Source organism: Chiloscyllium punctatum, chromosome 5 (assembly GCF_047496795.1).
Source record: "Chiloscyllium punctatum isolate Juve2018m chromosome 5, sChiPun1.3, whole genome shotgun sequence".
Classification (NCBI taxonomy): Eukaryota; Metazoa; Chordata; class Chondrichthyes; order Orectolobiformes; family Hemiscylliidae; genus Chiloscyllium; species Chiloscyllium punctatum.
This window is the reverse complement of record NC_092743.1, coordinates 110,970,027-110,996,682: the sequence shown is the minus strand read 5'-3', so window position 1 is coordinate 110,996,682 and position 26,656 is coordinate 110,970,027. Positions and strand designations below refer to the sequence as shown.

Genomic DNA, 26,656 nt, shown 5'->3' with positions numbered 1-26,656 from the left:
AAAATAAGATTGCAAGAATGACGTAGTTCAAGTGCGGGGAAGGGCCCTGAAATATTTCTGCTTGTCTGGTTCCCAACCCCACCTTGAAAACATGAAGTTTGGATTCCTCATCTATAGAGTACCTAATGTTTGCTGACCTTTTTCAGATCCACCATACACAATGTGATGTTAGCAAAGACAGCATGAGCAGTCAAGACACATGCCAAGAAAACAGGCAGTGGTCATCCCAGTGCTCGAATGCTGAACAAGCAACAGGTGATTTTCCTGGTCAAATCTCTGTCCCTGGGTCTGTCGACAGTGATCAGACGCAGTGTGCAGGAGCATGCATCATGTCACATGTTTTACAAGAAGAGAAGATATTAACTGTGGAAAATCTCAACAGCCATTCTCCTACTTCCTCTGATCAGCAAAGTATGGAATCTCCATGTGCTGTAAAAATTCCTGGGGAGATAAATGGCTTAAGTGGTGGCAGCAGCTGTTTACACACCACTACTCTAGAGAACACAAACCACTCTTCAGTTTTTAATACCAATACTTGGCTGAGTAATGAGATCCAGGTTCAAAACAATGTTGGAGGCTCTCGGGATGATAACTCGAAGAAGAATAATGCAACTAGTGTGAGCAACTTGAATACAAATCGAGAATGCACTAACATTGTTTCAGAAGATTTTGCTGCTACAAGCAAATTAGTAACCTTCCAAATTCCTCAAGACAATTTGCAACCAAGAAACATCACGGAATTTCATTCTTTGGAACCACTTTCATTTCAACCAAATGAAGATACTTCTCAGTGTGACAGCACGCACAGAGAAAACAGAGTCAAGTTCAGAGATGCAGCAGTGCAGACTGATGAAAACACTGGAGAGTATACTACTGAAAAAAGTCAACGTGGTCAAGTGAAGAACCTCAATTTACTTGCAATGGAATTTCAATTTGGTAGACTGCTCACAAAATCAATGTCATTGGATACTGGACTGCATAATGTTGAAACGATTGCTCAGGAGCCAATTTCTAAATCTCCAGCCCACTGTCACCACTGTCCCCACTGCCACCACTGTCACCACTGTTGCTGTCTTCACCATCGTTGCTCATCAACATGCTTCAGTAGAAAGGACACAAATTGTCAATCAAAGACTCCTCTATCATACTCTGAAACACAATTGATCAAAACCTTGCAGCAATTACAACAAGCAACACAAATCATCTCTACGTCCCCAGTAAGTAAACCATAAATATTCACTAAATAAAAAGACATCTAAGTTGTATATTGTCCAAGTTGGCTATGTCTCCATTAAATTTAAAGCAAGACTCATATTTGAACTAATCCCACCATATAACTTTCAAAGCACTGCTCATTAGATTCAAATGTAATTTTGATTGCTGATGTCTGATTTATGACATATTGGACTTAGTAAAATAATTATTGTTTTTACTTTACAGTTATGCATGAATTTCACTGTTCTATGCAATCATAGTTATTTAAACTGGTCCCATATTCGAATCCACTATTACTTTCAGCTTTTTCTCTTTTGGTGTGACTATTACCTTTTGCTCATCTTTCAGATCTTGGCTTATTATGTGTGAATGACCATTTGCAGTTACATTGGAATGTGTTATTTAACTGTCAAGCAATTATTTCTGCAATATTCTTGAAGCAAAAGCATTTTCTATGATTTGTTTTACTTTTGCCACATGATTTACTATCTGTCACAGTGATGACAGCTAGTATGTCTCCTTAAAATAAGTGGAAATACTCTTTTTGCATCTGCTCTGTCAAAATTATTCAAAGACCTTTCTTAGATTACTTTTCAGTCTTTCATTTTCACAAAAAAAGAGGTTGAGTCTGCCCAGTCTCTCCTGACAGTTATAAGTTTACAGCTCTTTCACCATCCTTGTAAATCTTGATTGCATTCTCTCCCGTGCCTCTGCATCTTTTATATAACAAAGCAAAGAGAATGCAGAAAGTATTCCAAGTGTGTCTCACAGAGGACTAGTAAACATTTGGCATGAATTCTCCACTTTTCAATGCTATCCCTTTAGAATTAAACACTAGTGTTGGGTTTACTTATGTTAAGGTCCTATTAGCTTGCATTGCAATTTTATGATTTGTATATTTGTTCTCCTTTGCTCTTGTACATTATTTAGATGTTATGTGACCCATTATCATACTATGTGTCTTCCTTATTTTTCTAAACAAACTGTAATATTTCACATTTTCTGTGTTGAAATTCATTTAACAATATATGTCCTGTTGGCAAGTCTATTTTCCTTGCACTCACCAACTCGGCATCATCCACAAATTTGGGAAGTACAGGTTTGATTCCAAAGTGTAAATAATTGATATAAATTGTGAACAGCTGTAGTCACAGGATCAATTCTTGCAGGACCTCAAGTCTCACCTTCTGTTAATCTGAATCTCCTCCTTACTGTTACCCACTGCTTTATATATTTAAACCAACGACCTATCCAACCTTCCACTTGTTCCCTGACTTATTATGTCCTGATCTTATTCATTATTCCATTTTGTTGCACATTTTAGCAATATAAATATTTGACATCTTCTATATTACCATTCTGTTGGTTATCTCTTCAAAGAAATAAATAAATTTCATTCAGCTGACATTCCTTTTTGACATCCATCTCCTCTATGATAGGATCTCGCTGTTCCTAACTCTCACCATTACACGCTCGTTTTTCGATTTTTCCATTGCTCTACGTGGTGTATTATAATCTGGTATGATTTGCTTACTTATCTCAGTCTTTTGTTCTAAAATCCAGGAAAGGATACAGTGTTAATCGAGCTGAACAAAAGACACAGTGTTGTTTTCTTTGTTTTGGTCTTTGAAGAGGAAAGTTTCACCTAGGGGAGTGTTTGAGGCAGGACGATTACACCTGTTAAGGGAAAACAATATAAATGTTATTAACAAAAGATAATAGGTAACAGTGGGGGGAACAGGGAGTGAGATGAGTTTCAAAATGCTTTAGCAGTGAGCCAGCACAAATCTAAAGGGCACAAAGGCTTACTTCTGTGATGCAATCTTTTATGGTTCCAAGTTTAGATGACTTTTTCTGGAAATGCTTAAATCTGTTAATTAGCTTGGAGATTCTTTAGCAGTTCCCCTTACTCTGATAAAACACACAAAAAGAAAACAGTAGCAACATTTTTGTGCCAGATTTCCAACAATTCCTAGAGTTCCTAATTGAATTTGTGAGGGCACAGCCTTTCTACATCAAGGCCCAACTCCTTCCTTGGCATTTGAGATGTGGCATTCTGGGAGCCAGCAATGACAGTGGGCAGTGGTGAGAGATAATATAGGTTCTATGGAGATGAAAAAGACACTGATGTGCGTAGTCTGTAGGCCACCAAATAATAAGTTCACATTGGGGGGAGCAATAAACAAAGAAATAACTAATGCCTGTAAAAATGTGGGAAATATTGTCATGGGAAATATTCATCTACACGTCAATTGGTTGAACCAGGTCAGTCAAAGTGGCCTTGAAGAGGAGTTCATTGAGTGTATCCATGATAGTTTTCTTGAACAGTGTACAATGGAACTGACGAGGGAGCAAGCTGTCCTAGACTTGGTCCTGCATAATGAGACACGATCTCACTAATTAATGATCTCATAGTTAGCAATCCTGTAGGAAGGAGTGATCATATTATGATTGAATTTAGAATACAGATGGAGAGTGCAAAGATAAAATGCAATACCAGGGTCCTGTGCTTAAAGGAGACTACAATAGGATGAGGTAGGAGTTGGCTAAAGTAGACTGGAAGCATAGACTTTGTGGTGAGACAGTTAGCGAACAGTGGAGGATTTCAAAGCAATTTTTCAAAGTGCTCAGCAAAAGTGTATTCTTGTGAAAAGGACCGACATAGGAAAAGGAGTAATCTACCATGGGTGCCAAAGGAAATAAGGGAAGCTATCAACTTGCAAGAGAAGGCATACAAAGTGGCCAAGACTAGTGGGAAACTAGAAGACTGAGAAAGCTTTAAAGGTCAGCAGAAAGCCAAGCTTATAAACAAAAGCTATAATCAAAAGCAAGATGGATAATGAGAATAAACTCAGAATATAAAGACAGATAGCAAAAGTTTCCATAAATATATAAAATGGAAAAGAATGGCTAAAGTCAACATTGGTCCTTTAGAGGATAAGAAGGGGGATTTAGTAATGGGATATGAGGAAATGGCCAAGGCATTGAATAGGTTTTTATTTAGATTAGAGTCCCTACAGTGTGGAAATAGGCCCTTCGGCCCAATAAGTCCACACCCAGACCCACTTCCCTCTGACTAATGCACTGAACACAATGGGCAACTTAGCACGGCTAATTCACCTGACCTGCACATCTTTGGAGTCTGTGAGGAAACCGGAGCACCCGGAGGAAACCCACACAGACACAGGGAGAATGTGCAAACTCCACACAGGCAGTTGCCCGAGGATGGAATCGAACCTGGGTCTCTGGCATTGTGAGGCAGTAGTGCTAACCACTGAGCCACCATGCCACCATTTTATGTCGGTCTTCACAATGGAGGAGACTAATAACATGCCAGTAATTGACAAAAGGATAAAGGTATGTGAGAACCTGGAAATAATCATTATCACAAAAGAGATTGTGTTGGACAAGCTAATGGAGCTAAATATAGATAAGTCTCCTGGCCCTGATGGAATGCATCCCAGGGTATTAAAAGAGATGGCAGGAGAAATAACAAATGCACTTGTGGTAATCTTTCAAAATTCACTGGAGTCTGGGACAGTTCCAGCAGATTGGAAACAGCAAATATGACACCACTGTTTAAAAAAAGGTGGTAAACAAAAGATGGGGAATTGTAGACTACTTAGCTTAATTTCTGTAGTGGGGAAATGCTTCAGTCTATTACCTAGGAAGAAATAGCAAGACATTGAGTTAGAATTTGTCCTGCTTGGCAGATGCAACATGGGCTCATGAAGGGCAGGTCATGCTTAACTGATTTACTGGAATTCTATGAAGATATTTCAAGCATAGTTGACTATAGGGACTCAGTAGATGTGATGTATCTAGATTTCCAAAACTCATTCAACAAGGTGCTACACAAAAGGCTGCTACATAAGGTAAAGATGCATGGTAATACAGGTAATGTATAGAGGATTAGTTAACTAACAGATAGCAAAGAGTGGAAATAAATGAGTGATATTCTGGTTGGCAATTGGTGATAGTGGTATGCCTCAGGGATCAGTGTTGGTTCCACAATTATCTGCAATTTACACAGATGATTTGGAGTTGGGAACCATGTGTTATGTGTCAAAGTTTGCAGATGATACTAAGATGAGTGGTAGAGCAAAGTGTGCAGAGGACTGTGAAACTTTGTAAAGAGGCATAGATAGTTTAAGTGAGTGGGCAAAGATCTGGCAGATGGAGTACAATGTTAATAAATGCAAAGTCATCCATTTTGATAGTAATAACAGTAAAAAGGGCTATTACTTGAAAGATGAAAAAATTGCAGCATGCTGCTGTGCAGAGGGACCTGGGTGTTCTTGTGCATGACTCTCAGAAGGTTGGACTGCAGATAATTAAGAAGGCAAATGGAATTTTGTTATTCATTACTAAAGGGATTGAGTTCAAAAGCCAGGAGATAATGCTGCAGTTGTATAGGGTGCTGGTGAGGCCACACCTGGAATACTGGATGCAGTTTCGATCTCCTTACTTGAGAAAGGATGTACTGACACTTGAGGGGGTGCAAAGGAGGTTCTCTCGGTTGATTCCGGGATTACAGGGATTGACTTATGATGAGAGATTGAGTAGACTGGAATTATATTCACTGGAATTTAGAAAAATGACGGGGGTGATTTTATAGAAACATATGAAATTATGAAGGGAATAGATAAGATAGAAGTAGAGAGGATGTTTCCACTGGCAGGTGAAACTAGGACAAAAGGGCATAGCCTCAAAATTAGGGTGAGCAGATTCAGGACTGAATTGAGAAGGAACTTCTTCACTCCAGAGGGTTGTGAATCTGTGCAATTCTCTGTCCAGTGAAGTAGTTGAGGCTTCCTCAGTAAATGTTTTTAAAGCTAAGATAGATGATTTTTTTTAACTGTAAAGGAATTAAAGGATGCGGTGAGAGGGCGGGTAAGTGGAGCCGAGTCCAGGAAACGATCAGCCATGATCTTATTGAATGGCGGAGCAGGCTCAAAGGGCCAGGTGGCCTACTCCTGCTCCTAGTTCTTATGTTCATATGTTGAAGTATATCAGTTTCTATATGAACTTATTGGATATAAGAAATGGTGTCCTGGCCAAGCAGGTGAGATGATAATTTTTGTTCAAAAATGGGTTACCTTCTCTCCGCCTGATATAAGCTGGAGTCTCAGGAAGAGCAAAATCATGAACATATTTCACCTCCCTCTCCCTACTACATGGGAGAGTTGGCCATTGACCTTGTTGGAATAAGGTGCTCAGACAAATTGGTTTGTTTTGATGTCAGTGTACATGATCCAGTAACAATTGCTGAGATCACAGCTTGATCCAATAATGATTGCTGAGATCACTCCTGATTCAGTAATGTTCACTGAGATCACAGCACAGCCTTATGTGCAAAGTCCCTGGACTGTGAATTCCTGGGCTTCTCATTTTCCATAGTTGCCAGCTTGTCTTTTAGAAACTCTTTTATTATGGTATTTTAATGTTTTCAATAAAAGCTTCAGAAAGAAAAAAATCTAATATCCCTGCTAATTTGAAAATTGTCAGGCTCATTAGAATTTATTGTAGCCTGTGCACACAGTCCACATAAGGGCTAATCTGCTTAAATTCAATGGTCCTCAATAATAAACAAAAAGTTCATTGGCCCTAACAAGGCAGCTGAGTGGAATTGGATAATACTATGTCTTAATACTATGTACAAATGTGCAAACCAGTCAAAAAGCAAGTTTCTATTTTGCTGCTAGCTGCTCCAATGTGCTCTGATACCAAATTGGGGACATTGTACAAATCGCAGGTTAGAAATAACTGCTGGCTTTGTCCCTGTAAAAACATGCTAAGTTCCTCACTCTGCTATGTTAGCACAGGCAATACAAGTAAAAACAAGTCTTTCTTTAAAATCACGCACAGGAACAAGAATGTTCAACATTTGTATGATGAGATTGCCAATAGTCATTTCTACGCTCTAATTTTTGCATCAGAACTATCAGCATGCTTGTTCTTTATGCACATTTTGTTTTGTTCACAACAATTTCATTTAGCGTTGGTTATATTTTTGTCAGTCCATTTCAGTTTTGTATCAGAAGCTCCAATATGCACACGTGTACATACCTGCACATGTAGGCATTGGCCCAGAGATGCACATAGTTCGCATGTAAACATTCACAAATGCAGACATGCATGTACATCAAAGGAACAGTCCTTAATCTTTCAAAATGGCCACATCCTCCTTCCACCATTGTCGAAGATGTGAGCTTTCACCAACTACAGTTTCTCTTGAGTGCACTGATTTACTTAATGGACTTCTTAAGTCTTTAAGGTTCTTTATGATATACTCAAGGCCTATATGATGGAAATAGGTTTGCTCCCAGTGAAATGTTTGCTCCCAGGTACCTAACCACAGAAATGTCATAATATACATTAGTAGCTATTCTCCGGGAATAGTCATAGTTATCTAATTCTAATTAATTAATTATATTTGACAGTTCTTGTGCTAATGAAAGAAGTCACACCCCGGGTGGATGTTTGGAATGACCAGCATTTCAGTGAGAAAAACATTAACTATGGAGAAGAATTTTGACTGCTGTTGTATCATCTCCATCTTCAAGAAAATGGTTTCATTCAGTGCTCAAGAAAATAATGTGTTCAAAATGGCAATGGTTGTCTTTAGTGCTTCATTTGGGGTCTCATACCAATCTTCAATGCTTTACATAGGGTCTTCTAATTGTACTGGGGGCTCCCAATTTAAGCTTGTGCTAAATGTTTCACAAAAATTGTGATCACCATTGAAGAGATTAGTTATTTTTGCCATGCTCTGATTCAAATGCAGCTAGGCTTACTTCAACTGTCACTGTATTGTTAGGGAAGAATGATTCTTTACCTCATATATTTCAACCCTTAGGGCAACTTTATATAATCAGCCATGTTCTGATGCTTCAATCAATGCTGCCATGACGCACGCTGCAACATGGAACCATTTGGAAGTCCCGCCTCACTTTCTTGCCCCAAATTACAGGACAATTAATCTTCATTGAGTTTCAAGCTGTTGTACATCCTTTGCCTTGCAACAAGTGTGATAAAGATGAGCATCGAAGCTTCCTGAATTTTGTTGATCAAAGCAATTATTGGTGGAGTTTGAGAATCCATGAGAGGCACCTGTATGCAAATGGAGAAGATCAGAAAGATCAGTTTCAGATTATGGGAGGACTTGTTCAAAAGGAATCAAATGTGTGGGAGATCATGTCATAGAATTATTTGAATTATGGGTTCGGTTAGCAAAGGTGGTTTAGGTTTTAATAGTGTCACTGTGGCGGAGGTCTGGGGAATAGCGAGTTGTTGGATCAGATAGCAAGAAGAAGAGCATTTTGCTGATTCCTCCCACTAAAATGAAGAATTATTAACCAGATGATACAATTTTACAAGGAGTCTGTAAACTGAGTGGCTAGGTCCAGCCAGTAAGTGCTTTGCACTGGGGAAAGAAGAATAGGAATTCTTCTCTTGATCCCACAAGCTAATCCACAGTAAACAGCTCTTAAAAGGCATAAATTTACACTATCCTGCATTCATTTTCTATGCCATGTGTCTGCTTATTTCACTGGCATATCTAAGACCTCCTGAAGCCTGTTATTATCTGCCACATTATTTATTATATTTCTCAGTTTCATATTCTGTCTTTTAATATTCAAATTATTGAGATGTACCAAAAACTGTATTAACACAATATATTTCACTCAAGTCAAAACAAAAGCCATTACCTAATTCCAAAACTGTATTGCCACTTTAATCCCAATGACCTTAATTTGTCCAGTTTGTGACACTGTCTCAGTCACTGTTCAAAGATTCACTTACACAATATTAACTTAAAAATCCTAAGGAGCGTCACTCCAAAAGCTAGTGTGGTTCCAATTAAACCTGTTGGACTATAACCTGGTGTTGTGTGATTTTTAACTTTGTACACCCCAGTCCAACACCGGCATCTCCAAATCATGACAATATTAACTGTGTTACCTGCATCAAGCTGTAACATAATCAAAAAAAACCTCCCAACTTTGTCAGGCACAGTTTCTCTTCAGGATATTTGTGCTAGCTTTCATTTATTAATACAAACTTTCTCCACAAGAATTAATTAATTTTGCCATATCTATTGTCTCCAAATGTTTTCTGTGGTTGACATTAGTAGATGACTCATAGAGCCATAGAGTCATAGAGATGTACAGCACAGAAACACACCCTTCGGTCCAACCCGTCCATGCTAACCAGATATCCCAACCCAATCTAGTCCACCTGCCAGCACCCGGCCCATATCCCTCCCAACCCTTCCTATTCATATACCCATTCAGATGCCTTTTAAATGTTGCAATTCTACTAACTGCCATCACTTCCTCTGGCAGCTCATTCCATACACATACCACCCTCTGTGTGAAAAAGTTGCCCGGTACGTCTCTTTTATATCTTTTCCCTCTCACCCTAAACCTATGCCCTCTAGTTCTGGACTCCCTGACCCATTTATTTATCCTGCCCATGCCACTCTTGATTCTACAAACCTCTGTAAGGTCACCTCTCAGCCTCCGACACTCCAGGGAAAACAGCCCCAGCCTACTCAACCTCTCTATAGCTCAAATCCTCCAACCCGAATGCCATCTTTGTGAATCTTTTCTGAACCTTTTCAAGTCTCACATCATCCTTTCGATAGAAAGGAGACCAGAATTGCATGCAATATTCCAAAAGTGGCCTAACCAATGTCCTGTACAGCTGCAACATGACCTCCCAACTACTGTACTCCATGCTCTGACCAAAAAAAGAAAACATACCAAACACCTTCTTCACTATCCTATCTACCTGCGACTCTACTTTCAAGGAACTATGAACTTGCACTCCAAGGTCTTTTTGTTCATCAACACTCCCTAGGACCTGACCATTAATTGTATAAGTCCTGCTAAGATTTGCTTTTCCAAAATGCAACACCTCGTATTTATCTAAATTAAAATCCATCTACCACTCCTCAGCCCATTGGCCCATCTTATCAAGATCCTGTTGCAATCTGAGGTAACCTTCTTTACTGTCCACTACACCTCCAATTTTGATGTCATCAGCAAATTAATGCTCACACCCAAATCACTTATATAAATGACAAAAGGTAGTGGACACCTCACCAATCCTTATGGCACTCTGCAGGTCACAGGCCTCCAATCTGAAACACAACCCTCCACCACCATCCTGTGTCTTCTACCTTTGAGCCAGTTCAGTTTTCAAATGGCTAGTTCTCCCTGTATTCCATGAGATCTAACCTTGCTAATCAGTCTCCCATCGGGAACATTGTCGAACACCTTACTGAAGTCCGTATCGAACGCCTTACTGAAATCCATAGTCTACTGCTCTGCCCTCATGAATCCTCTTTGTTACTTCTTCAAAAAACTCAATCAATTTGGTGAGGCATGATTTCCCATGCACAAAGGCATGATGACTATCCCTAATCAGTCCTTGCCTCTTCAAATACATGAACATCCTGTCCCTCAGGATTCTCCCCAACAACTTGCCCACCACCGACATCAGGCTCACTGGTCTATAGTTCCTGGATTTTCCTTACCACCTTTCTTACATAGTGGCACCACATTAACCAAACTCGAGTATTCCTGCACCTCACCTGTGACTATCGATGATAGAAATATCTCAGCAAGGGGCCAAGCAAACACTTCCCTAGCTTTGCACAGAGTTCTAGATTACACCTGATCAGGTCCTGGGGATTTATCCACTTCTTTGCATTTCAAGACATCCAGCACTACTTCTTCTGTAACATGGACATTTTTCAAGATGTCACCATCTATTTCCCTACATTCTATCTCTTCCATATCCTTTTCTATAGTAAACGCTATGCAAAATACTCAGTTATTATCTCCCCCATCTCCTGCGGTTCCACACAAAGGCTGCCTTGCTGATCTTTGAGGGGCCTTTCCTCCCCCTAGTTACCCTTTTGACCTTTATGTATTTGTAAAAGGCCTTTGAATTCTCCTTAACCCTATTTGCCAAAGCTATCTCACGTCCTCTTTTTGCCCTCTTGATTTCCTTCTTAAGTAGGAAGGCATTGTACTCTCAATGCCTTTATACTCTTCTAAAGGTTCTCCTGATCTATCCTGTATAAACCTGACATATACTTCCTTCTTTTTCTCAACCAAACCCTCAATTTCTCTTAATATCCAGCATTCCCTACATCTACCAGCCTTTCCTTTCACCCTAACAGAAATATATGTCTCTGGACTCTTGTTATCTCATTTCTGAATTATCCTATTTCCCAGCCATCCCTTTACCTGCAAGCATCTGCCCCCTATCAGCTTTTGGAAGTTCTTGCCTAATACCATCAAAATTAGCCTTTCTCCCATTTAGAACTTCAACTTTTAGATCTAGTCTATCCTTTTCCATTACTATTTTAAAGCGAATAGAATTATGGTCGGTGGCCCCAAAGTGCTCCCCCACTGACACCTCAGTCACCTGCCCTGCCTTATTTCCCAACAGTAGGTCAAGTTTTGTACCTTCTCTAGTAGGTACATCCACGTACTGAATCAGAAAATTTTCTTTTACATACTTAACAAATTCCTCTCCATCTATACCCTTAACACCATGGCAGTCCCAGTCTATGTTTGGAAAGTTAAAGTCTCCGACAAAGCCACCCTATTATTCTTAGAGATATGCGAGATTTCCTTGCAAATTTGTTTCTCAATTTTCTGCTGACTATTAGGGGATCTATAATACAATCCCAGTAAAGTGGTCATCCCTTTCTTATTTCTCAGTTCCACCCAAATAACTTCCCTGAATGTATTTCTGGGAATATCCTCCCTCTGTACAACTGTAATGCTATCCCTTATCAAAAATGCCACTCCCTCTCCTCTCTTGACTCCGTTTCTATCCTTCCTGTAGCATTTGTATCCTGGAATATTAAGCTGCCTATCCTGTCCATCCCTGAGCCGCGTTTCTGTAATTGCTGTGATATCCCAGTCCCACATTCTTAACCATGCCCGAGTTCATCTGCCTTCCCTGTTAGGTCTGCTTTGTCCCTGCCTGCCCTGACTGTTTGACTCACTTCTTTACTCTACTGTACCACTCTCAGATTGATCTCTTTCCTCAGTATCTCCCTGGGTCCCATCCCCTCACCTTACTAGTTGAAATCCTCCCAAGCAGCTCTAGCAAATTTCCCTGCCAATATATTAGTCCCCTTGCAATTCACGTGCAATCTGTCCTTCTTGTACAGGTCACTCCTACCCCAGAAGAGATTCCAATGATCCAAAAATGTAAATCCCTGCCAATACACTAGCTCCTCAGCCATACATTCATCTGTTCTATCCTCCTATTCCTACCCTCACTAGCTCGTAGCATCGGGAGTAATTCAGATATTACTACTCACGAGTACCTCCTTTTTAAATTCCTGCCTAACTCTCTATATTCTCCCTTCAGAATCTCAACCTTTTCCCTTCCTATGTCATTGGTTCCAATGTGTACAATAACCTCCTGCTGGCCCCTCTCCCTCTTGAGAACATTCTGCACCCTCTCTGAGACATCCTTGATCCTGGCACCAGGGAGGCAACGCACCATTCTGATTTCTCGCTGCTGGCCACAGAAATGTCTGTCTGTACTTCGGACTAGAAAGTCCCCTAACACAATCCATCTCTTGGAACATGAGGTACCCCTCATTACATTAGAGCCAGTCTCAATACCAGAAACTTGGCTGTTCAAGCTACACTCCCCTAAGAGTCCATCGCTCCCTACATTTTCCAAAACAGCATACTTGTTAACCAACTGACACAGCAGTGAACCTGCTTAGGTACTGCCTTTGCTGTTGAATTCATGTATCTCTGGACTTCAGAGTGCATCTAGGAAAATTAACAAACAGTGAAATTCAGAATTGATCCTGGAGAAACCTTTTTTGGGAGAAGTCACAGCACAGAAACAGATAAGTGAATAGTTTTAAGTGTGACCTTGTTGTAAGTCTGCATTAGGGTGGGTTCTTTCTTGATAATACGTTTTATTGGGATTTGTCTCATGATTAAACTTTAAAATATAAGCCATAAGTATTAGGTGAGTCTGGAGCAGTGTTTTGTAGAGGAATAAGATGGTGCTATTATCTGGGTCTGCAGATTGGAAGAAGCAAAAATGGCCCTTTAGTAGAGTGATATGCTCTTCTTGGATGTGGGAGTTTAGGGAGAGTTGATGTGTTACTAAGGATTATATCTGCAATGAATGCATTGGTTGCGAATCCTATCAGATTGAACGGATCGGTTGGTGTGACAGAGGCAATGAGGAATTTACAAGAGCAAGGGGGTGTGATGGATGGCAGTTATAGGAAGGGAGAAAAGTTGCAGATACAGTCACATAGATGGGTTAACTCCAGGAAAGGAAAGAGAGGTAGGTAGGTGGTACAGGTGCCTTCTGTGGCTATCCTCATTTCAAACTCTTAATTTCTGTGATTCACATTTTTCCTTTTTATTAAACAAAGATATATTATTTTTGATTCACCCGTCCTCTGGCATCAATTCCATACTCAAAGGAAGATTAAAACCGTTGACTTGAACAATCCTTCAGCAAAGCAGGGTGCACCAAATGCACTGAATCTCATTGAATGCTGCCAAAAAAATTCACCTATGTTCTTAAAAGACCTTAAGAAATAGAAGCAGGTCTAGGCCATTCAGCCCCTCAAGCTTGCCCCATCATTTTATAAGGGTGGCACGGTGGCTCAGTGGTTAGTACTGCTGCCTCACAGCACCAGGGACCCGGGTTCAATTCCCACATCGGGCAATGTCTGTGTGGAGTTTGCGCATTCTCCCCGTGTCTGTTTACTCCCACAGTCCAAAGATGTGCAGTTTAGGTGAATTGGCCACGGTAAATTACCCGTAGTGTTAGGTGCATTAGTTAGGGGAATGGGTCTGGGAGGGTTGGTGTGGACTTGTTGGGCCAAAGGGCCTGTTTCCACACTGTAGGGAAATTAATCTAATCTAAAAAATGATCTGCCCAACCATCAACTCCACTCTTGTGCTGCTTCTACATAGCTGTCAACTCTTGATAGTTCTTCAATCTATCTACCTCATTTTAAAAATATTTTCCATGATCTGGCATGAATAACTCTCTGGGATAGAGAATTCCAGGCATTGACTATTGTCTGTGAGATTAATTTCTTTACATCTTTGTTTAAAATGTGTGGCTCCTTATTCTGCAACTATGTCCCCTAGTTCAAGATTCACATGCTCGTGGAAACATCTTATCAACATCTACCCTGTCGGGGCCCTTCAGAATTTTGTCTGTTTCACTAAGGTCATCCCTCACTTTTCAAAACTCTTATGAATAAAGCCCTGTTAACCATATTTGATAAGTCAGCCCTTTCATTCAAGGAATTAACCGAGTGACTTTCTTTAAATTTTCTCTAATGCCAACACATCTTTTCCTAAATGTAGGGACCAAAGCTGTACACAGTACACAAGGTACAGCCACATCAATGTCCTATACAACTGTAACAAAATTTCCCCAATTTGTAAACTCCAACTGCCTAGTAGTAAAGGACAAAAATTCAATTAACCTTTTAGATTACTCTATTTTTTGTTTCCTGAACAAGAATACCCAAATACTTCTGAGGTGAACTTGGAGGCTCTCTCAGTTTTAATAGTAGTCTGCCTCTTATTTCTTTCCACCAAAATATACTGCACATACATTCCCGTTGCAGACTCCTGGGTCCTCACCACAATGTGCTCTCCCACCTATTTTTGTTTCATCAGCAAATTATCTATTATATTTCAATTCTGTTTCGATAAACTCATCCATGTAAATGTGGCACTGACTGCATCATTTTCCTTGTGAAGACTGATACAAAGTTCTGTTTAACTACTTTTATCATTTGCCTCTTTAAAAAGATTTCCTGGTCTCTATTGGCCATGCTGTTCCCCTGACTGCACTTCTGGTATTTATCTGTTACAAAATATGTTATTGACTATTTTATATTCCCAGTAATCTTGTTACATATTTTCTGTGCTCTTATTTTATCTTTCAATTCTTCTCCATACTTTAATTGTTCTGTTTGATTCCCTACTCCTTTAGACATGGATGTCTTTACGTGTTGTATATTGGAAAGACCTTGAAAAGAGAGACAGACACCAACATGGTCAGAGTACATGTTTAATAACATAATTACATATTGACTGTGCTCATAACATATATACATTATACCATTGTCTCTTTTGTCATTTTAAATAAGCTATTCAGAGGTACACAAATTATACAATTTGAAAAGCAAACAAGTGAATCATTGAACATTCACACTTGGCAAAATAATGATATTTTTCTCTTTGAACTATATCTTCAAATCAAGCTGATTAACTGAATTACAAAGTTGTCCTATTCCTCTCAAAGATTTTGGTGCAGAGTCAGACTTTTGACGATTTGATTTCAGTTCAATACTTGTTTCTTTATCTGTCATCTGATGTATTTGTTTTGATCCACTCTTACATTTTTAATTCTTAATCTTCGCAAGTTTAGTAACAGCTTGTGTTTTCTGTACATCTTACTGGTAATTATCTTTTCATAATGAGTTTCATGTTTTTAAGCCTTCCTCCCTCTCTTGATTCAATTCTGATTTTAATCTTTTGTTTTCCTTTTCACAGAAGTCAATACAGGCAGCTATATTTAGCTCTTGCTCTTTCCAACCTACTGCGCATTGAGCTAGCATATTTGAGAGTGGAGTTTGATTTCAGCTGTGGATCCTATTGTCCCAACAATAGATTGCAATCTAGCCACTCTAATTTGTGTCCTATCTCATGGGAACTTAGATTTTGATGAAAGTTTTAATTGTGTCTTTGGCCTAGATTTTTGTGGAGTCATGGAGACTCTGCACTTCTCCCGAACTGATGCTGGGAGCTGAGATCTGGAAGTCCAGCTGCTACATGTGACAGAAATCATTCCTATTGGGTTATGTGGAATGGGGCTGAGATGGATTTCATACATGTGCATATGTGGTTAACACCCAAGTGAGCTGGAGGGTATGGCCTGGGCCCTTGAAGGGCATCTTGTTAAGAACTCAGTTGATGGTACCTATGATGTTTCAGGTTCCAAAATACAATTTAGCCTGATATACCATATGTCTTTTCTTTGTTTCAATGTGGTAGTTATTGACTGAAAGACAACCTGTAAGGTTTCTTGAACAACAGAACAAAGGTTTATTATATAAAAGGTGAAAACAAAAAAAGCCCAATTAGATATATTGCACAAGTCTTAAAACACCCATTAAAACAGCCAGCATAACTATGTCTCAATATATTTCCCAATGCCATCACTTTGCATCTATCAACATCCAGAGAAATAATACTTCAATATCAAATCTTTAAACTTGGTCAAACTGATTCACCCAATGTCTGGTCTGTGAACTGTGGAGTTTCCTAACAGGAATATTCTCAAAACAGAGAGATTGAATTTTCTCAATTTCTAATAACCTGCAGATTTCTAATCAAATACTCTCAGATGTTGCACAAAGGGAGTGAGAGCTCAGAAAACTACAGGACAATTAGCTTAACATCTGTCATAGTGAAGAAATTAGAAGCTGTTCTTAAAGAAGCAATAACAGGCAACTTGGATAAATTCAAAGCTTTAATGTCAGAATCAACATAGTTTTGTGAAAGAGAAATCATGGTTAACCAATATATCAGAGTAGTTTGAAGAAGCAGTGTGTGCTGTGGAAAAGGGGAACCGGTGGAAGAACTGTATTAGATTTCCAAAAGGCATTTGCAAAGAAGTTGCAAAAAAAAAAGTTATTGGGGAAAATAAAATATCATGGTGCAGAGAATAACATATTGGCATGGATAGAAGATTAGTTTGTTAATAGGGAGCAGACAGAAGGCACAAATAGCTATTTTTCTAGTTGGCAAAACATGAGTGATTAGAAGGGTAAATGGTCATTTTTCTAATTTGCTCATGGAGTGTGGGCATCACTGGCTGGGCCAGCATTTATTGCCCATCCCTAATTCCTCAGAAGGAAGTTAAGAGTTAAACCATGTTGCTATGGGTCCAGCGTCACACTTGAATCAGACCAAGTAAAAATGGCAGAATTCCTTCCCTAAAATACATTAGTGAACCATTTTACAGTAATCATCATTAGACCAGTTTTTAACACCAGATTTTTGTTGAATTCAGATTTCACAATCCATCAACACACAGAACATATATTTGTTTCCACTTATGGGCCAAGTTCTCAAACTCAACAATGTTGAATGTTTGGAGGGGGGCATGGAGTGTTGGAAATGGCAATACATCGTTGCAGGATGGCCTGGGACATGTTCCATCACACTGAGTTAAGATGTTGTGACAAGATACCATGCTAGGGTATTCTCTCTGCATTGTACAGGTCTCCTCTAACAGTTTGCAGCTTTGAGGATCCTGGATAAGGCTCAACCTTGTGGCTGCACTCAGAGTTAGGTGGATAGAGGGTAGGGGAAGGGCAAAGACTCACCACATGGTCTGATACATGATGTTAATCTGAGTCAATCTGAGTTTTATGAGCAGTTGATGCTGCCATCTCCAGGATTTTGCCAGCCTTAGCATTCTAGATCGTGGTCCTTCATTGCAACTTCCCATTGATACAGTGATCTCGATATATTTTCCTCTGATTGGCTGTCTCCTCCATGTCAGCAACCTATTCGGCAACTATTACAGTTAATGATTACCTGACTCTTAATGTTTCTTATCCAGATCAACAACATACCATGCCATGGTGGCTCAGTGGCTAGCACTGCTGCCTCACAGCGCAAAAGACCTGGGTTAAATTCCACCCACGGACAACTGTCTGTGGAGATTGCATGAACTCCCCATGTCTGTATGGGTTTCCTCCATGTGCCCTGGTTTCCTCACACAGTCCAAAAATGTGCAGGTTAGGTAGATTGGCTATGTTAAATTGGCCATAGTGTCCAGGGTTGTGCAGTTTAGGTGGGTTAGCCATGTTAAATGCCTACGGTGTACAGTTAAGTGGGGTGGCCTTGGGAAATGTTGGGTTAAAGGAATGGGATTGGTCTGGGTGGGATGCTACTCAGAGGGTCAGTGCGAGCTTGGTGGGCCAAATGGCCTGCTTCTACACTGTAAGGTTCTATGGTAAAGCCTCACAGCAAGAATTTCTTACAGATTGGCCTTTCTCATTGCACCCAAGATATGATTCCCATTCAGGCCCACCGCTACCACATTATTACTTTTGGAGCGAGTGGACCCAACTCCATTAGTGAGCAGGGAAAGGTCACATCTCTGTACACCCACCTCTGAGTGAAGTTCCTTGGGCACAGTGTACCTAAAAGATTGTTTCATACGCAATAGTTGACTTCACTTGTTTTTCCAAAGCTGCAAATAACTCCTTGTAGTTTCTCCCTTTTTTTAAAAGTAGTGTTCATTTGTCATGTTCTGTCCATAGTCCAAAAATACAAGAAGTTTTAGGGCTGATTTTTTTTTGCTATAAGGTTTTTGGCCAAAGTTTATTTACACATCAAATTTTTTTTAGAGTGTTTGAGCGAGAAGGCCACGAGAGTTCTCTCACCATATCTGACCAAACATACCTCAGTTATTATCTATCATGTCCATGTAGCATTGCCCATTATTACCACATACCATTTCCAGAACAGTTTTCCTTCAAAGGATCTTCATCAGAAGATTAGTGTCTCTTAAATCCACATGATCATCCAGACAATCACTGTCAGTATGGAGCCGTCTGCTGACATTTGCCCCAGATGTGACAGATCCTGGGAAATCATTGTGTCCACTTTGAAACCCGGGTCTTCCATGAGCTGCTGGATAGGCCAGTGCCAATTCAGGGGTTCCTCCTCCCCCAGGGACCAGCAGCCGTGGGGGCCACGACACCAGATCATGGTCCACACTTACCATCCGAGTCGAGGCAGGTTCAGCAATCTAGAGGAATGCCCAACACTTTGGAAGAAGATTAAAGACTTCCTCCACTCCTCCAGAGGAAATTCTGCCATCTTCTCTCTGATAACTTATGCTCACTTCTATCTCTGCTACTGTACCTACCTCTCACCAAGGCGCATGCACTACCACACTCACAGTTGCCTACAACCACACTAAATACATATGTCCTCTGTACTGCCTGTTCACCCACGCAGGACACCTCTCCATCTGCAGCAACAGGAATAGCTGTGTCACTCACTTTCATCTTCTGTAATAACTGCATATCATTCCAGGAGGAAAACAGCCCACAGTACGGCAGAAAGAGTTAAGACAGTAATATCTGCCTGACATTTGGCTTCTCAATCCCTTTCTGAGAGGAGGTTTCTGTCTTTGAGCATCCCAGGCTGATTCTGGACTGATATTGAAGTTTAATCTTGACTTAATGTGCCAGCAACCCCTGAATGAAAGCTACCTCCCCTGACTTAGCTGAAGCTTGCTGATAAACATGATAAACTTAGCACCGAAACAGCAAGACTAGGCAACAGTACTGTGAGCTTGGTACCTCTTGCTGAGGGGGTGAAGCATGAAAAAAAAGACAATGCAAGGCAATGCAAGGCAGGGATGTTGTGAACAACCTGGTCAGCTCTGAATGAACAAGTTTTATGGGAGTATGCAAAGAGTGTCCTGGGTGTAGCCTCGTCTCGTCCATGAGCTGCATGCACATCCTTGAACACTGTGTCCTGGCTGCAACAAAGCAGTTATAATTACAGGTGCAGCACTAAAATGCAGAATTATCCTGTAAATTGATCACACATGTGCCATGAAGGCTCTTAGATGCTGATACATATCAGATACCTATGACCATGGGCATAGACTGAGTAAGGCTTCCTATAGAGCATGATCTAAGATATCAATGCCCAGTGTCCAATGTTCAGAGCAAGCAGTGAGCTGAATTCGCCAGCTTTGCACTCCAGTTTCCTTGTTGGTTTTTTCCAATGTTAAGCTTGCTGAATAAGATGGGAGACTGAATATTAATGAGGGGAGTAGGTGATTATTAACGTCTTTTAAACCCTGCCAGCCAGGATTTTGCCAGAGCACTTTGAAAAGTATACAAGTGGCCTGACTTGTTCCAAATGTAGTCAAGGGCCTTATCGCACTTGTTGCCTGATTGTGTCACATATCGCCACAGCCCCCTATAAGATTCTGATCTCTTATGCTGGCACTTCCTTGTAGGTTTTGAATTGAATTCAGTTTTTACATGGGTCAGTTAGCTAAGTTAGCTGGATACTGGATTAGTGGTGCTGGAAGAGCACAGCAGTTCAGGCAGCATCCAACGAGCAGCGAAATCGACGTTTCAGACAAAAGCCCTTCATCAGGAAACGTCGATTTCACTGCTCGTTGGATGCTGCCTGAACTGCTGTGCTCTTCCAGCACCACTAATCCAGTATTTGGTTTTCAGCATCTGCAGTCATTGTTTTTACCTAAGTTAGCTGGATGGTTGGTTTGCAATGTAGAGTGATGACAACAGTGTGAGTTCAATTCCTGAACTGGCTAAGGTTACCATGAAGGACTCTCCTACTTAATCTCTTTCCTCACCTAAGGCGTGGTGACCCTCAGGTTAAACTACCATCAGTCATCTGTGTGTTACTCCCTAATGAAAGAGCAACCCTATGGTCTAGTAAAACTATGGAGGCTGTACCTTTACCTTTACATTACTCATGATTGAATAATCTGCAAGTGCACCAATGGGCATTTTGTTGATTTATCAATGAGTTTGTAAAAAAGGTCTCTGTTATTTGAACAAGAAACTTACGTACAGTACAGCCCTAGCTCCTTAATGTGTAAGTACTCCAGTTTCACTTCACAGTTGTGATGCTCCATCCTTATGATACTGCAATTCTCTCTCGCTACTGGAATATGTTCTCTTTCCTGCTTTGGTCTTTGCTTGGCTAGCAATTGCAATTTGGCCATTTTTTTTGACAGTTAAAGGACTTAGCATTTCTGTACTGACATACCTGTGCCCTGTAAAAAGTGAAAAAAAAAACACCAGATGCTGTAAATCAGAGAAGCAGAAACAGAAATTGCTGGAAATGCTCAGTAGGTCTGGCAGCATCTGTGGAGAGAAATCACAGTTACTCAGAGTCTTGTGACCCTCCCTCAGAACTGATGGTAGCCAGGAACATGTTGGTTTATATGCAAAAGGTAGGTCTGGGGGAGAGAGTAAGGAGTAAGCGATAGGTGGGGTAAAGTCCAAAGATAAAGGAGGCAGATAAAGGAGTGGATAGCGATCTGGCTAGGAGGGCGAATAGTTATTAATGGGAATTGTTAGTGACTAACCATGGGTTTGCATAGTAGCACACACTGAAATAACAAGGCCTGGTGTGTGGAGATAGGGGCAAGGACAAGGGAGAGTTCAAGCCCTGAAGTTATTGAACTTGATATTGAAGGCTGCAAGGTCCTCAAATAGAAAATGAGATGTTGTTCTTCCAGCTTGTTCTGAGCCTCACTGGAGCACTGCAACAAGCCTGAGACAGAGATATTGGCCAGGGTTCAGGGTGGCGTGTTGAAGAGGCAGGCAACTGGAAGCTCAGGATCTCTTTGTGGGCAGAATGTGAATGTTCTACAAAGTGGTCACCCAGTCCACACTTCGTTTCCCGAAAGTAGAGGCGACCACATTGTGGGCAGTGAATGCAGTAAACTAGATTGTGTCAAAGGTGTGGTGCTGGAAAAGCACAGCATGCCAGGCAACATCTGAGGAGCAGGAGAGTCGACATTTCAGGCATAAGCCTTTCATCAGAAATGTTGGGGGAGTGGGGTGAAGGGGGTTCAGAGATAAGTAGGAGGGTGTGAGTGATGGAATGTCACGGGGAAGGCGATGATAGTGATAGGTCGGATGGGATGATGGAGCAGATAGGTGGGAACGAAGATGGGTAGGACATTTCAAGAGAGCAGTGCTGAACTGGGGTTTGGATCTGGGATGAGGTGGGGGAAGGGGAAAAAAGGAAATTGCTAAAGTTGATATTGATGTGTGAGATTGAAGGGTCTCAAGATGGAAGATGAGGTGTTCTTCCTCCAGTCGTCGCTTGGTTTGGATTGGCGGTGAAGGAGGCCCAAGGCTTGCAAATTCCTGGGGAGGTAGGAGGGGGAGTTGAAGTGGTTGGCCACAGGTTGGGGAGGTTGTTTGGTGCGTGTGTCCCAGAGATGATCCCAGAAACATTCCGCGAGTTGGTGTCCTGTCTCCCGGGATCTTCTTTCACATCTGGCAGAGATTTTCCTGCACACTCAAACACTTCATCTACTGTTCTGGATTAGTGGTGCTGGAAGAGCACAGCAGTTCAGGCAGCATCCAAGTAGCTTCGAAATCGACGTTTCGGGCAAAAGCCCTTCATCAGGAATAAAGGCAGTGAGCCTGAAGCGTGGAGAGATAAGCTAGAGGAGGGTGGGGGTGGGGAGAAAGTAGCATAGAGTACAATGGGTGAGTGGGGGAGGGGATGAAGATGATAGATCAAGGAGGAGAGGGTGGAGTGGATAGGTGGAAATGAAGATAGGCAGGTCGGACAAGTCCGGGCAAGTCAAGGGGAGAGTTACTGAGCTGGAAGTTTAGAACTAGGGTGAGGTGGGGGAAGGGGAAATGAGGAAACTGTTGAAGTCTACATTGATGCCCTGGGGTTGAAGTGTTCCGAGGCGGACGATGAGGCGTTCTTCCTCCAGGCGTCTGGTGGTGAGGGAGCGGAGGTGAAGGAGGCCCAGGACCTCCATGTCCTCGGCAGAGTGGGAGGGGGAGTTGAAATGTTGGGCCACAGGGCGGTTTGGTTTATTGGTGCGGGTGTCCCAGAGATGTTCCCTAAAGCGCTCTGCTAGGAGGCGCCCAGTCTCCCCAATGTAGAGGAGACTGCATCGGGAGCAACGGATACAATAAATGATATTAGTGGATATGCAAGTAAAACTTTGATGGATGTGGAAGGCTCCTTTAGGGCCTTGGTTAGAGGTGAGGGAGGAGGTGTGGGCGCAGGTTTTACAGTTCTTGCGGTGGCAGGGGAAAGTGCCAGGATTGGAGGGTGGGTTGTTTGGCGGCGTGGACCTGACTAGGTAGTCACGGAGGGAACGGTCTTTGTGGAAGGCGGAAAGGGGTGGGGAGGGAAATATATCCCTGGTAGTGGGTCTGTTTGGAGGTGGCGGAAATGTCGGCGGATGATTTGGTTTATGCGAAGGTTGGTAGGGTGGAAGGTGAGCACCAGGGGTGTTCTGTTCTTGTTACGGTTGGAGGGGTGGGGTCTGAGGGCGGAGGTGCGGGATGTGGACAAGATGCATTGGAGGGCATCTTTAACCACGTGGGAAGGGAATTGCGGTCTCTAAAGAAGGAGGCCATCTGGTGTGTTCTGTGGTGGAACTGGTCCTCCTGGGAGCAGATACGGCGGAGGCGGAGGAATTGGGAATACGGGATGGCATTTTTGCAAAAGGTAGGGTGGGAAGAGGTGTAATCCAGGTAGCTGCGGGAGTCGGTGGGTTTGTAAAAAATGTCAGTGTCAAGTCGGTCGTCATTAATGGAGATGGAGAGGTCCAGGAAGGGGAGGGAGATGTCAGAGATGGTCCAGGTAAATTTAAGGTCAGGGTGGAATGTGTTGGTGAAGTTGATGAATTGCTCAACCTCCTCGCGGGAGCATGAGGTGGCGCCAATGCAGTCATCAATGTAGCGGAGGAAGAGGTGGGGAGTGGTGCCGGTGTAATTACGGAAGATCAACTGCTCTATGTAGCCAACAAAGAGACAGGCATAGCTGGGGCCCATACGTGTGCCCATAGCTACCCCTTTGGTTTGGAGGAAGTGGGAGGATTCAAAGGAGAAATTGTTAAGGGTGAGGACCAGTTCAGCCAAACGAATGAGAGTGTCGGTGGAAGGGTACTGTTGGGGACGTCTGGAGAGGAATAAACGGAGGGCTTTGGAGGCCCTGGTCATGGTGGATGGAGGTGTAGAGGGATTGGATATCCATGGTGAAGATGAGGCGTTGGGGGCCAGGGAAACGGAAGTCTTGGAGGAGGTGGAGGGCGTGGGTAGTGTCTCGAACGTATGTGGGGAGTTCCTGGACTAGGGGGGATAGGACAGTGTCGAGGTAGGTAGAGATGAGTTAAGTGGGGCAAGAACATGCTGAGACAATGGGTCGGCCAGGGTGGTCAGGCTTGTGGATCTTGGGAAGGAGGTAGAACCGGGCAGTGCCAGGTTCCCGCACTATGAGGTTGGAAGCTGTGGATGGGAGATCTCCTCCACTGCTCTTGATGTGGTCCCCTCTATGTTGGGGAGACAGGTCGCCAACTTGCAGAATGCCCAAAGAAGGTTCACTTAGCTGATCCTGGGTATGAAGGCACTGTCTATGAGAAGAGGTTGGGCCTGTACTCACTGGAAATTAATGAATGAAAAATGACCTTATTGAAACATACAAGATTCTAAGCAGACTTGACAATGTAGCTGTAGAAAAGTTGATTTCCCTATGCAAGAGTCTAAGACCAGAGGGTACAATCTCTGGATAAGCGATCATCCATTTAAGACTGAGATGAGGAGGAATCTGTGCTGTCAGACGATAGTGGACCCGTGGAATTCTTTCCCATAGAAGGCTGTTGAGGCTGAGTCATTAAGTATATACAAAGCTGAGATAGACACATTTTTAATCAGTAAGTGAATCGAGTGTTATATGGAGAAAGTAGGAAAGTGGAGTTGAGGATTATCAGATCAACCATGACTTTACAAGATATTGGACTGCCTTGATGGGCTGAATGGCCTTCTTCTACCTCTACATTTTATTGTCTAAATAGACTCTAGCTACAGGTAAACAGTTATTAACTGTTAGCATATATTGATACTTAACAATATCTAATCCCTTAAACTTCTGCAGGCATTCAAGCAGACAGGATTAAACAGGATTGTGGACAGATGGGTAAAACTAGAAATACTGCAAAATCTTTAAATGCACGTCCCTTTTTGTTCCCAATCATCCACAACCAAACTTCAATTACTGCTTGATCAAACCATTTCTAATGTTTGCTATGGGTGTCAGATTACTTGCTTTCAAAACTACTACTATCTTTCAAATACTGGTTCTCAAACAGCTTTCTCATTTCAGTCTGCAGTTTATCAAACAGAAAACAAAAACTTATGGTCCTTGCAATGCTCATAACATATAAATTCAGTACAACATGAAGGGTGGTGCCTTGCACCACAAAACCTATTTGAACTGAAGATTGGGTGCAAATAAGTTAATTTTGTTTAACTCTGCAGTTATACAATATGCTGTTTGGACCCTACTTAAGGCCTGTTTTCTCTTGAATTTAGGAGGTTAAGGCGTGATCTGGTCAAAGTTGCAGAATCGTAGAGTCATACAGCATAGAAACAGGGCCCTTTGGCCCATCATGTCTATGGCAACTAACAAATGTCAAACTAGAATAATCCAAAAGTCTTCAAAGTATTAACAGAAAAAGATAGAATAGACAAAAATAAAGTATTTCTACTGGTTGGGAATTCTAGAATGAGGAGGCATAGTCTAAATACTAGGGCCAGACCATTCAGGAGAGATGTTACTTCCACTTCTACATGCAAAGGATAGTAGAGGTTTGGAAATCTTCCACACATACAGCAATGGATTCTAGATGAGTTGCTAATTTTATATCTGAGATTTTTTTTTGTTAAGTGAAGATATTAAGGGATATGGACCAAATGCAGGTAAATGGAATTAGGCCACAAATTGAATAGCAAAACAGGCTTAATGGGCTGAATGGCCTCCTCCCATTCCTATGTTCATGCTGGATGGAAATAAGGGCTAGAGTAAGTCAAAGAGTATAAATCTGCAAAAATACCTCTTGCACATGATAGAAATCATACTGTCTTATATATATCTTCTAAACATATGATTTGAAATCAAGTTTTTTTATAAGTTCACTCATGTCTGCTTCTTTAGACTAATGCTGATTTTTTTATTTTACTCAATTTTTAAATACAAGCACATTCAAGGAATCTAACTGCTTGATGTCCGTACACTTTCAGGAATGCATTATGAATCGGCCACATATATTTTGAAACACCTTTTAATAAAAGTAGGGCAATATGGGTTGAAGAAGTTTCTGACACTCAGTTCATAAGGAAAGTCAATACTGGATGGGTAATATTTCAGATGTCACCATAAAACCTGATTATTATCTGTGATTGACAATCAGCTATCTAATGTCTCATGAGCTAAATGCCAGCAGAGCTTTAGAGGTTGAAATTTGCAGTGTGTGCTATTATTACCGTTTGTATCATATATTGTACCAGATAATTTTTGATTGTGATTACAACTTTCTGCATAATTTGAATATCTTATTTATAAACTAAGGTCACACACAGAGGAAGTTCACTACCTAAATTTCACCTCACTTATAAAATAACAATATGGAATCATGTTTTAATGTAATTGTATGAAAAACTTAATGAGGAGATTTAATATCAGCACTCCCAGTCCAAAGCTTCATATTTAATAACTCATTAATTGTGGTTCAAATTATTGTATCATTTCAAGTCTGTTTCAAGCTGGAATATCAGATATGAAACAAG

The 26,656-nt window shown here is 41.3% G+C and overlaps 1 protein-coding gene across 1 annotated transcript in view; it reads left to right on the top strand.

Annotated features, from left to right (window-relative positions):
* Nucleotides 1-26,656, top strand: part of itprid1 (ITPR interacting domain containing 1) — a 111,788-nt gene that overhangs the window by 53,823 nt on the left and 31,309 nt on the right. The window contains 1 exon segment of the mRNA XM_072569578.1: nucleotides 147-1,217. Within this exon segment, the coding sequence (XP_072425679.1) occupies nucleotides 147-1,217 (1,071 nt within the window).